The 13,712-nt window shown below is 48.3% G+C and overlaps 1 protein-coding gene across 6 annotated transcripts in view; it reads right to left on the bottom strand.

Annotated features, from left to right (window-relative positions):
- LOC147608559 (uncharacterized) overlaps nt 1-13,611 on the bottom strand; it is a 200,142-nt gene extending 186,531 nt beyond the window's left edge. For all 6 annotated transcript variants that reach the window (XR_015264444.1, XR_015264445.1, XM_086788985.1 and 3 more), the window contains exons 1-2: nt 13,477-13,611; nt 13,159-13,380 (exon numbers count right to left, since the gene is read on the bottom strand). Coding sequence is in view for 4 of the 6 variants with exons in the window: in XM_086788985.1 (XP_086645111.1) it covers nt 13,159-13,321 (163 nt within the window). In the remaining 2 variants the exon portion in view is untranslated. The remainder of the gene's footprint in view (nt 1-13,158; nt 13,381-13,476) is intronic.
- Nucleotides 13,612-13,712: the final 101 nt, after the last annotated feature.

Below are 13,712 nucleotides of genomic sequence, written 5' to 3'. Positions count from 1 at the left end.
AGAGAGAGAGAGAGAGAGAGAGAGAGAGAGAGAGGACACAGTATTGGGTCCCAATTACCCTCTGTAGGGCCCCCACCACAGATGGTGTATTTGCTTTATTAGAATGATGTGAATCTCAAAAGAAAATACAAAATTCTTGACCTTTCTTGGCTAGGAATTCCCTGCCCTTGACCTGCAGTACTCCACCCCTTTGCTTAGCAACTTCCTTGGCTTGACTAGCCCTTGTATGCTTGAGCTCTTGGTGAAGAATGAGATGAATGAATGGGATTATGGACACTTCTATTTATACTACCCACACAGGAGCAGTCGGCCAGCATAGAATCAGGCGGCCAGCATAAAAGTCCCACGACTTATGCAAATTCAGCAATAAATGCTAAAATAAACCCCATAAATGCTGCGTTTTATTCCTAGCTAGCTGGGAGGTGATGCGCCTGCATTCCAATGGCTGGGCAAGCCTTTTGCACACATCCCAAGGGCTGGGCAGCCTGTATGGGCTGCCCCATACTTGCCCTACAGCCATGTAAAGGCTCTAAATTCCTGGAATTTGCCTTATTCTTGCCCTAGGGCTGTCCTACAGCCCCTCCATGGCTGGTGGGTTCAGCCTGGGCCTTCCTGGCCCTCATGGGGGTGGTTCCACACCATTCCCATGCCCACACTAAGACTTGGGGTAGCCCTATGGGCTGGCACCCGGTACCATACCACATACACAAAATCACTGACATCATTCCAGAGGGAGACTCACAGCGCGGACTGGCACTGTTTCATGTGCAGGACAATGCACACCTGACCTTAGACTCATGTGCACACCTGACCTCGGACGACTGAGATGGATCCCTGGCTAACTCGTCCCGGACTGGGCTCACATGGGACCAGTTCACCATCCCAGGTCCTGCACCTTCTGTACAGAAATGTCTACGTAGCATCCAAGTGCGGGATGCACGTGACATCCCCTTCTGCTTAACTTGACGGAAGCTGCATAGCCTCCAAATAATCCGTCAATAGCACCGGATAGTGTTCGAAAAACTCTTTGTCGAGCCATACCACTTCATGGGTTCCTCGGTCCTGAAACTGTGTGAGGAACTGTTGTAGTCTTCGGCCTGAGCCATGCTTGAAACGGTGCAGAAGGATCTGTTCTGGAACCATAACTTCTGCTTCATCAACAATGTCTGGTTCCGTTTCGTCTTTGACCTCTGAAGGGGGTGGACCTGCATATGGCTTTAACCAACTGACATAAAATACGTCGTGCATAGTCCAACTCGGAGGTAGCTTTAACTGCATAGACACCTCATTAATCTTTTTCCTGATGGGAAAAGGTCCGAAGCTCCTGAAAGACAACTTTGGGCATCGCTTGCCCACCTGTTTCAATCTTTGCTTCATAATCCGAAGATAAACTCAATCCCCTTCCGAAAACTTCATATATCCCTTCGGTCTTTGTTGGCCTGTCGAGTGTGGGCCTCTTGCACTTTAGCCAATCTGTCTTTTACTGACTCTAAGACCTCCTGGAAAGACTTCGTCACTCTGTTCGCCTCCGGTACTGAAGACAAAGTCCTGGTTAACAACGACTGGAAAGGTCTTCCAAACGCTGCCTCATATGGCAAAACAGCTTGAACTAAAGGCAAATACGATTTCCACTTACCTTGCTGATCGTGGACATAACACTTCAGCACATCAAAAAGGCCAACTGGTTGTATATCTCTGTCTGGCCATCCGTCTGTGGGTGAAATGCACTGGAAAAATTCAACTTAGTACCAAAATTATCAAACAATGCCCTCCAAAAGTGACTGGTAAACTTGGCATCTCGGTCTGACACTATGGTCCTAGGAATCCCGCCAATCGGGTACCAATGCCGAATGAACAACTGGGCAACATCCTCAGCGGTCACATTGGCCCTGCAAGGAATAAGCATAACAAATTTGCTAAACCTATCAACAATAGTTAAGCATTGCGTATTACGCTTACTCGGACTGGAAGGCAGATTCGTGACAAAGTCCATGGAAATGTCTTGGAAAGGACCCTCAGGAATTGGCAAGGGCTGTAACAACCCTATCTTCTTTCCACGAGGCGCTTTCACCTTTTGACAAATGTCACAGCGTTGTACATATGTAAACACATCACGCCTCATCTTTGGCCAATAGTATTGCCGTTGTAATTTCTCCATAGTCGAATTCATGCCCCTATGACCACTTGTAATGGCGTCAAGGGCATCATGGAGAAGAGCTGTCCTGAACGACTTCATGACACACAGCCTTTGTAGAAAAGCCAACCATCGCGTATCAGAAAGTGGCATGGTCCTGTGGCATCCAATGCCTGTTCCCACTGTGTACCGAATTCCTCGGAATCCGCGTACGTGTGCTTCATGTCCTCTAGTCCTGTATCAACAAGATCAAGTCTAGTGGTCTGAATCGTAGACACTTGTCCCTTCCTGCTCAAAGCGTCGGCCACTGGATTGGCCTTTCTTGGAAGGTACTCAATCATGCCACCGAACTGCTAGAATATCTGACTCCAGCGGTGTTGTCGATCACTCCACTGTGCGCTTGGCATCGTCTGAATCTAGCGTAATGCCTGATGGTCAGTGCGAACCTCGAAGTCACGGCCATACAGAAAATATTTCCAATGTTTCAAGACCTGTATAACTGCTAGGAGTTCACGATCATAGACTGAGTAGTTCTTCTCAGAGGCCAGTAACTTACGAGACATGTAAGCTACTGGATGACCATTCTATTGCAATACACATCCAATTGCGATGTTACTCGCATCGGTGATCACCTGAAAAGGGTCGTCCCACGAGGCAAGTGCTAAACAAGGTGCTTTTGATAAAGCCACCTTGAGGTTCTGGAATGCCTCCAACGCTCGTCGAGTCATTCGAATCTTTTGCCTTCTTGTTTTCACTCCCTTTAGCAAATCGGTGAGATCTGCCGAGAGGTCAGAAATCTTGTCGATGTGGGTGGAATATGCCTGGCATATATCCACAAATGATCTAATGTCATAGGCCGTCTGAGGTACTTCCCAGTTGACAATCTCGGCAACTTTAGCCGGATCAAGTCGAATGCCTTCAGCACTAATTATATATCCCAAGTAATGCACCTAGAACAGATAAAATTATGACTTCTTTTCATTGACGTAGAGCTTGTTGCTTTCCAGCAACTGAAGGACTTTCTCCACATCAACGTCATGCTGTTCAACCGTAGCTGAAAATACGAGTATGTCGTCCAGAAATATGAACACACACTTTCCAATCAAATCCCGAAAAACACGCATCATCATGCGGTTAAATGTGGCTGGGGCGTTCGTCAAGCCAAATGGCATGACCACAAATTCATAGTGGGCCCGTTCTGTACGGAACGTTGTCTTGGGGATGTCCCCCTCCACAATCCATACCTGCTGGTACCCACTCTTTAAATCCAGTTTTGAGAACACCTTTGCTCCATTCAGCCTCTCGAGAATATAGTCAATTCGAGGCATCGGGAATCTACTCTTGATAGTCAGCTTGTTGAGTGCACGATAATCAACACACAAACGGGAAGACCCATCTTTCTTCTTGACAAATAAGATCGGTGCTGCAAATGGCGACACGCTGGGGCGGATGAAGCCAGATTGCAACAATTCTTGGAGTTGGCGGTCCAACTCCGATTCCATTGCCTTGGAAAGGCGATACGGAAACTTGCTCGGGGGTTCCGAGCCTGGGAGGAGGTCAATCCTGTGGTCCTCCGCTCTGGACGGGGGGAGCTCGGGAAGGAGGCTATCATGAAGAAAAATCTTCTGGAACTTTTCATGGAGAACCGAGTACTTCTCGGAAGCACTGGCCACCGTCTGGGCTGTCTGGATGTAAATCATCGCACACTGCGCGCCTTTCCTGACTGCTCGCTTAGCCTGCAAGTGCCTTATGAGCGGAAAGTTCGGAATTCCTGGCTCACACTTAAATGGTCACTGGGGCGTTGGACACATTCCGATTGATCTGGAACATGTGTTTGACCCACTTGACATCAGGAAGAAACTTATGAAACCACTGAATACCCAAAATTATGTCTGCTCCTACAAGAGGGGCAACCATAAAATCACGCACAAACTCTATGCCCTGAATCACTAACTTAGCACCTAGAGCTTCATACTTGACGCTCGTTGTCATGCCTATGCTAGAACCCTCAACCTGTTTGTCCACCAAAGTCGGATCGAAACGGGCACGCCTAGCGGCCTGTTCCGTGACCACATCCTCCGTGCTGCCGCTGTCAAACAAGACAACGACTCTCTGGCCACCTATATAGCCAAAGGACTTGAGCAATTCGTTGCGCTCATACTCCTGGTCATGGGCGCCCTTCTACTTATCTTCGAGCTCCCGGCTAATAATTGCTCCAACTGAAGCACCCGGGTTTGAAGAACAAGGGGTAGCCGCTAGGGTCTATGTGGGAGCTGAGCTCACCACGGAAGCTGTGGAGGCGGCGGTGGCGGGCTTTGGAGGCTTCTTCGGACAATCCCGAGAAGTATGTCCTTTTGTATGACAAAAGAAACATCGACCCTCCTCCTTGTACTGAGAAAGCTCCTCAGCACTCAACTTGCCACCTGTCTTGCCTGCCTCCGCTTTCTGGTTTGGAGTAAGCTTTGACGCATTGTTCGAGTTCTTGGAGCCAGAGGCTCCCAGGCTCTGTCCTAGGGAAGACCCCGTCTGGTTCTGGCTTTTGCCCCCCGAGGCGGGAGCCCTGGGAGAAGCCGGCTGGGAAGTCTTGGGCTTGCCACCATTATGTTTCATTTTTGCACTCTACGCAAGCGAGAGTGCGTCCTCAAAGGTGGCTGGCTTTAACATACGCACCTCCCATTGGATTTGCGTGTCCAGGCCATACAAAAACTGCCCTTTCTTGTCCGTATCAGATAAGCCTAATTGCAGACATAAAGTCGAAATTCTATTGGCAAACTGAAGGGCTGGTTGCGCGTTTTGACACGCTCCCCTGAACTCGTCTTCGAGTCGCTCAAGGTAGTGGGACGGTAGAAACCGCTGCTTAAGGTCGCGGACAAACTCGTCCCACACATAAGTTGCCATACCTACTCTGGTGTGGGCATGAGCCCACTGAGTCCACCAAGGAATGGCCTCACCTTCCAAGTACAACAACTGGCTAAGATCACTCTATCAGTATCTGTTTTCCTAACTACGGCAAAGTAAGCTTCAAATTGATGTAACCATGAATAGAGAGTTGTGGGATCGAGTTTACCATTATACTTACCGAAGTTCATTTTCTCGGGAAAATGATTCGAGGGCGCTGCCGGTGTCAATCTGGCATCCAATGCTTGGAGGTAATGCTCGTGTTCCACGCGTCGCATGGCTTCGTCTTCTCGTTGTCGGATCTCCAATACACGCATCTGCAACTCAAGCAAAGAGCTTGGCTGCGACTGTGACCCTGTGAGAGGGTTCCTAAGTCGAGGATCTGGTATCTGGGATACGGAAGGAGAGGGAGGAGGAGATGGAAAAACGCAACGCTGGAGAGCGGGTACGCTCCTCCAAAGCCAAGATCTACGCCTTCTGCTCATCCAACTTGGCTGTCTGTTCTGCGATTGCTCGCATCATCTGCTGGAACATGTCTAGCTGGGCTGCCTGGTGCACTCTGGTCCCATGGTTCTTGGTCTCTCTCGTCGTCGAAGCTCGCCATAGCAAGAAAATGCACTTCCTTTCCGGAACGCAATCTGACCATCCACTATCTGTGTGGGAGACGTCCGAAGGCTTCCCGAGGCTAAAAACCAACCATCCTTCGAGGGACAGGAGTCACTCTGAAAGGGGTAGTCCACCAGCGTCTAAAAACCAACCACACGAGCGAGAAAAAATTCTGGTTTCTTTGCTGAATCTTTGTACTTGAAGTAGGCTCTGATGCCACTGTAATATGCGGAAGCTTCGGAGAAGAATCGGTAACTTCAATACTCAGAATTTAGCACTCTTTTCGCGATGGAAATTAACGCACAAACTAAAAGGAGATGCGCAGAAAATAGAGAGAGAGAGAGAGTGAGAGAGATGGAGAGGACACAGTATTGGGTCCCAATTGCCCTCTGTAGGGCCCCCACCACGGATGGTGTATTTGCTTTATTAGAATGATGTGAATCTCAAAAGAAAATACAAAATTCTTGACCTTTCTTGGCTGGGAATTCCCTGCCCTTGACCTGCAGTACTCCACCCCTTTGCTTAGCAACTTCCTTGGCTTGACTAGCCCTTGTATGCTTGAGCTCTTGGTGAAGAATGAGATGAATGAATGGGATTATGGACACTTCTATTTATACTACCCACACAGGAGCAGTCGGCTAGCATAGAATCAGGCGGCCAGCATAAAAGTCCCACGACTTATGCAAATTCAGCAATAAATGCTAAAATAAATCCCATAAATGCTGCGTTTTATTCCTAGCTAGTTGGGAGGTGATGCGCCTGCATTCCAATGGCTGGGCAAGCCTTTTGCACACATCCCAAGGGCTAGGCTGCCCCATACTTGCCCTACAGCCATGTAAAGGCTGTAAATTCCTGGAATTTGCCTTATTCTTGCCCTAGGGCTGTCCTACAGCCCCTCCATGGTTGGTGGGTTCAGCTTGGGCCTTCCTGGCCCTCATGGGGGTGGTTCCACACCATTCCCATGCCCACACTAAGACTTGGGGTAGCCCTATGGGCTATCGCCTTGTCCTAAACACTAACCACTCAGTGATCTGGCATCCGGTACCATACCAGATACACAGAATCACTGACATCATTCCAGAGGGAGACTCACAGTGCGGACTGGGACTATTTCATGTGCAGGACAATGCACACCTGACCTTAGACTCATGTGCAGGACAATGCACACCTGACCTCAGACAACTGAGATGGATCCCTAGCTGACTCGTCCCGCACTAGGCTCACATGGGACCAATTCACCATCCCAGGTCCTGCACCTTCTGTACAGAAATGTCTACGTGGCATCCAAGTGCAGGATGCACGTGACACGGATGGTCAAAGTGAAATAGCAAATTCAGTTGTGCTTGACTTGCTCAAATGTTATGTATCTGAGCAAAAGTCAGATTGGGAAAAGTATTTGCCATTGGTTGAATTTGCATACAATAACACAGTGCATTCTTCAACTAATAAGGCTCCATTTGAGATAGTCTATAGCAAGGTGGTGCTTCCACCCATCTTACGAACAAAAGATGAAATCTTTGCAGCAGATGAGTATGTCCATGATTTGGATACTGCGTTTGCACAGGTTCGGACAACCATAGAAAGAAGTCAAGCTAAGCAGAAAAAGGCAGTTGATAAACACAATAGAGAGGTGGTTTTCAAGGAAGGTCATTGGGTATTACTAAAGTTTGAGAAAGCACGTCTTCGGAAGCGGCCAAGTAAGGAAGGCCGGTTTCCTAAGCTTTCAAGCAGGTATTACGGACCATTCCAAATTTTGCAGAAAATAAATGAAGTGGCATATAGATTGGTATTGCCCGATCACTGGAAAATACACAATGCCTTTCATGTCAGTTTGCTGAGGCCTTATGTGGAGCTACCTCCTATTGAACCAGTTTTGGAAGATCCACCAGAAGTGGATGAACTTGAGGAGGTATTGCAACCTGAGCTGATAGTTTTTCATAAAGAGCACAAGCATGCAGGTGGCAAGCTAGTGCGCAGGTATCTTGTGAAGTTTAAAAACTATTCGGGTATGGATGCAAAATGGATGGACGAGGATTATTTTGTGGATTATCCTAAACTTCTGAAGGCCTACTTGGAAGCTTTTCAATTGCGGTCAACTGCTTAGAAGCCGGGGGGAATGTCACAAAATTTCTTATAGCTCCTATTTTTTTCTACTGTTCATGTGTGGCATGTGGAGCCTGACATGACATACATGTATGGCTGGTGTAGCCTGACATGATAGTACATGTGTGGCTTGTGGGGCCTGACATGCTGTACATGTATGGCCATGGAGCCTGACATGATGTAACACGTAGAAGCTCTGGGGGTCTTATTTCAGTCCTAAACACCATTGAGAACATGCTGATGCAAAAACGCAGACAGAAGGGAGAGTAGAGAGAGAGAGAGATGGCTGGAAATTCAGTATATTTCATACAGTACAAAAAGGTACTTTTCTACAGCCCTAGGCTGCCTCATACAAAAGGTGATAAACACCCAAAATCTAGTCCCTACTTGGACCCTAAGGACCCATTCCCTAGAGGAATGAATCATTCTACCTATGAGCATATGCGCCCCTTTTATAGCCTTTGGGACTCCTTGGAGTGCTGGCCGACCAGCAGTCGGCCAGCCGACTGGTCATTAAAATCCATTAATGCTGCGTTTTCCAGCCGCCTTGTCTTGGTACAGCCGACTCTCTTGGATCAGCCGACAGCATCTTTTTCCTGCTCTTCTCCTAGTCCACCTTGCCAAACAGCACTTCCTCCTCCAAGTCCGACAGACGCCTTCCAGCAGCCGACAGCATCTTTTTCCTACTCTTCTCCTAGTCCACCTTGCCAAACAGCACTTCCTCCTCCAAGTCCTAGCTCTATCTGGTTCTTATACTCTTGTTTTGGTTGCCTCTTCTGGACCAGCATCTGAGAATGTCCATGGCATTTTATGCACATGACATCCCCCTCTGCTAAACTTGATGATGGGATTCCAACCTATTCTTGGATGACTGTCATCATCCCACTCTATTCCCGGAGTCCCTCTGTCATCCATCCAACCCTGGCAACCCTTTTCGCTGAAAACCCGGCCCGGTCTCCGAAACCACTCTGACTCTAAATAAGATCTATGCATCTGTTCCATCCAGTCCCCAATCCGTTCCTGCCCTGACTCTAAACACCGTCTTGGACTTCATTCCTGAGAAATGAGTCTGGCACTCTCACATCACCCCTTGTAGGATAATCCTCCCTTGGGACCGTTGCCCGAGAACCTATCTGGTCACAGGACTGCCATCCCCTCTGGCTTTGTGGAGCACCACAAACAAACCTCCTGGGAGCTCTTCCCGTTCCTGTGTTCCTTGCCTTGGGCTTCGTACCCGTGCACTTTCCTGTACCTTGGACGACCTGTACACCATCATATGGGACTGAATCAGTGTTTAGCTTTGCTGAGCTTGATGCTCTGATACCAATGTAACACGCGGAAGCTCTTGGGGTCTTCTTTCAGCCCTAAACACCACTGAGAACATGCTGAGCAAAAACGCAGACAGAAGGGAGAGTAGAGAGAGATGGCTGGAAATTCAGTATATTTCATATGGTACAAAAAGGTACTTTTCTACAGCCCTAGGCTACCTCATACAAAAGGTGATAAACACCCAAAATCTAGTCCCTACTTGGACCCAAGGACCCATTCCCTAGAGGAATGAATCATTCTACCTATGAGCATATGCGCCCCTTTTACAGCCTTTGGGACTCCTTGGAGTGCTGGCCAACCAACAGTCAGCCAGCCGACTGGTCATTAAAATCCATTAATGCTGCGTTTTCCAGCCGCCTTGTCTTGGTACAGCCGACTCTCCTGGATCAGCCGACAAACTCCTTCCAACAGCTGACAGCATCTTTTTCCTGCTCTTCTCCTAGTCCACCTTGCCAAACAGCACTTCCTGCTCCAAGTCCTAGCTCTATCTGGTTCTTATACTCTTTTTCTCTGAGAATGTCCATGGCATTTTATGCACATGACACATGATGAAAGTCTCTGGGACTAGCTATCTTGGAGATCTTGTGTATTTATGTTCTAGGAAGGTTCCGGAGGGATCATGAGTCCTGGACATTTTATCGGATACAACTAAGCAGATGGGCGTTTCTTCCAGTATATTTGCACTCATGTGTGTGCATGACTTTGATTTTATCTTTGGATGGCTTGTCTTGTGTGCCTGGACAATGCCTGAGATTTTTGCCTGTGTTGTCCATGGGGCTGGGGACGCCTGGGCACCCTGTGGACATGTATGTGCACACCTGTTTGCGACTGACAGGTGGTCTACATGTGTTTTGCAGGTGGTAACTATTCCCAAAAACTCAATTTATAGCTTTATGAGTTCACATGTTAATAATTATGGGTGCAGGTTTACACTCACTTATAAGTGACCCGACAACTTATAAGTGAGTACACATTGAGCAGGACTTATTTAATACACGTGGCAGCCAAAGACTGGGCACTGGACATTATTTGGACCTCCTTCATGTAGGCGCCCCTTTCTGGACTAGAAAAACACACGTGCGGGTTATTTTCAGCGGGGAAGCCTCTATTATTGACAAAAACTCCAGATTGGAGGGGGGTGCATGCTTTTCAGGGTGCATGAGGGCTGGTCAACTGGTTTTCAGCCTGTTGGCAAGTTTCTACAGCCATCCATCGCGCGACTGAAGTTCACCAGATGCATGGGAGAAGCTGGCCGACTCCTTCTGCATGTTCTCCACTGCTGGCCGGCTGATTTACAGCTTGAATAGAGGCTGGACAGAGGTTAAAAACAAGGAGGAAGAGCTGGTCGTGGGCTTCTGGACAATTTTCTTTCCGACCGGAGGTTTGCAGGCTTGTGTGCAACTGCCAATCGCTTTCTTGTGTGGCTATTGAGGGCTGGTCGACTGCTGAAAACAGCCTTTAAGGGCTGGTCGACTTGCTCTATGAGCTAGACAAGAGGACGATGATGATGTTGAGTTGTCCCAGGCTGATGTGGGAGTGCTATGGGCTGTCCATAGTTGTCCTGCATGTGCTTGATGCCGGGAATGCTCACTTGTGCTGAGAATTGTCAGCAAGTTCAGATTATGTGATGTTTTTCTTGTTTTCATATTGTATTGGAAGAAACAGGTGCAGCTAGTGGTGAACCCTGGGCACCCGGCACCTTGTTAGAAGTCATCTCTTGTCTATACATATACACCAGGGCCTCTGTTGTGGGTGTGCCCGCCCTTTGTAGGTGTCTTATCATTTTTCCTCACTCCCCATATTTTTCCCCCATTTTTCCCTATTTTTCTGTGGCATGGGAGGCAGTCTTGTAGTGGCAGGAGGACCTTGAACCTGGCTAACTGCATCTGTGAAGACACTGGAGGTGGCCAACTGCTCTGCACAGGTCGTGGACCTCCTTGATGCTGGCCGACCCCCCCTGCTACCGGCCGACTGCTCTGCACAGGTCGTGGACCTCCTTGATGCTCGCCGACCCCCCCTGCTGCTGGCCGACTGTGCATTTCAGCAGTCGTGGGGTTTTGTGGTCCTGTCGGCTGCCCTACAACAGGCCGACTGCTGTTGGGGGGCCATATAAAATGGCCCCCAGCCCCCTTGTCACAATTGTATCATTTCCGGGATCTTCTTTGTGTATATAGAGCAGAGTTACACGCCTCTATCTCTCTCTCTCTCTCTCTTGTGCTGTTATTTTCTGCATTGCGTTTTGCTCGTGTTCCCAGATCTGGTCATCATCTCCGCTGCGTATTCTGACACACCTGACACCCGCAAAGTTGTATTGGAAGCAGACTCCTTTTTGGTAATCTAACCATAAAGCGGGGGCAGGGGGGGGGGGAGGGGGGGAGGGGGCGGGGGCGGTCAGCCCATCTTCTGGCCCCTAGTGTGGTGTACTGTGCAAATTTGTCATCTTGTTTTATCTGGCATGCTTATGTGTATTTTCAAATTTCATGATTGATTAGATTTTCCGTGTTCAGTTGCCCCTTCTGTTTACAGGCTACCTAGGTATTCACATGTCATGTGCCATGCCTATCGGGATTGGTCAACTACGGGTATCCTCCCACCACCTACTACAGGTGGAGATTGGGCGAGCAGAGCGCATATTTAGAGATGAAGAGCTCATACGGAGACCCCAGGAGGAGAGGATTTGCCTATTATGCCACACAAGGGTCAAGACAAAGGAGCACTATACATGTCACTACCTACTGTACTATGAGATCATTGAGAGGTACCACTGTCTCTTCCGTGAGGGTTTAGACCCATTATCCAAGATCATGGACTTCCCGGACCAACGCTGCCCGGGACTCTTCTTGCAGCTTCGAAGACACAGAGATACACTCCTAAGAGAATGTCGGCCAGCCACCACCCCTCATCAGCTGACCATCACTAGTTTCTTCCGGGCCCACAGAGAGGATATCAACATTGTGGACCCCACGGGTGGTCCATCACACGATATCTCAGCTTCGCCCCATCCCCCAAGGAGTCACCTCAGAACGTGCTTGCGTGCTTTGACCTACCCGGAATCCCTAGCCCCCCACAGGACACCAACCACGATCCTCCCATCAACTCCAAATCCAAGACATGCTCCACCACCTTCCCACATACCGTGATCTCTCAGCCATGCTCAGTAACCCCATGCTCGACATACTTGAGAGAGGTGTACCCTCTACTGGAGGATGATGAGCCCCACATGCTTCATATTCTCATGTACTCAATGATGAGAGTCTCGTGTACTAGTGCTTATACCCCATGTACTTCCCCATGATGATCATTGTATCAGCCTCTACTTTCAGAGAGCTATGTTAGTTGTACTTTGTTTTTTTTTCCCATGATGCAACATAACATGGATAGCATTGTATCACTTTGGTCTCATAGACTCATTGGATCTTTAGGAGACATTTAATGTCACTCTCTCTCTCTCTCTTTTGAAGACGTTAATATAACATTTCATTTCATTTCTCTCTCTCTCTCTCTCTCTCTCTCTCTCTCTCTCTCTCTCTCTCTCTCTACCCCACCATGGACATTTGAGCTCTCCATGTCTACTACTACATTGTACACACATGGACATGGACCTACGTTGTACGTGGGTACTATCTTTTTTCTTTTTTTGGTATTCTGACATACAGTCTACACATGGTGTCTTCTGACATCCAGTCTACACAAGGATCATATGCGATATCTTTTTGGTCTCATAGAGCCTTCGATGTTAATAAAACTTCTCTCTCTTAGAGAGAGAGAGAGAGAGAGAGAGAGAGAGAGAGAGAGAGAGGGGGGGGGGGGGGAGGTATTGGGGGTTTTGTTGTGGTGTGGTGTTTGGGTTGGTTGGGGGTGGGGTTGGCAGGAAACTTTTGAGAAAACAGTGGCAATAGCCAGGTGAGGGCAACGAGGGGAGCCACATGCTTTGCAGATGCCCACCAACTTATACCTCCAGCCCTATATGCCATGGCAACCATTGCACACATCTCCTCACCCATTCTCTTATAAGCAGGAGCTTGGCAGGTGAGATTTTCAATATTACGGTGTAGTCTCATTAGTGATGGAGATGAGAAGAACTTTACCTGTGAAAACGATGTGAAACAGGATTATGGAGATGACAGTGCTGACAACAAAAGCCCTGTAGGAGATGGTGGATCCATTGCAGGAGGACGGAGACCTCGCACATGAGAACCATCCTCTTTCTTGCCTTGTCGAGCTCTTCGTCTCCATCTCCCCTACCTGCATGCCCCCTTGAAACCTTCATCTTACTTTCATCCAACTCTGCGCTCCTCTGCTCTGAGAGACTGTAAAGACGGATCAAGATGCATCCCTTCAAGACATCAGTAGGATTTCTTTCATCCCTTTGATGAGAGATTCCTGCATTAGGGTTTCTCTCGCACCTTTGTGATTAGGCGTCTGTTACTAGAGTTGTTCTCGGCTCTAAATTTAGGTTTTTCCTCGTCTGCGTGAGTAGACTTCGTCGAGGTTCATCTCTGCAGTGTGTCAGTCCCAGTCCCAGGAAGGCAAGGTAGTTAGTGAGAAAGAGAACAAAATTTAAACGTAAAAAGAACTTTTGGTTTCATATTACACTAGGCCGTCCACACGTGCTGTCTGGACGCCCACACCTCTTGTCACC

Source organism: Cibotium barometz, chromosome 53, assembly GCF_041138505.1.
Source record: "Cibotium barometz isolate CiBa-2024 chromosome 53, ASM4113850v1, whole genome shotgun sequence".
Classification (NCBI taxonomy): domain Eukaryota; kingdom Viridiplantae; phylum Streptophyta; class Polypodiopsida; order Cyatheales; family Cibotiaceae; genus Cibotium; species Cibotium barometz.
This window is presented reverse-complemented; position numbering and strand designations above follow the sequence as displayed.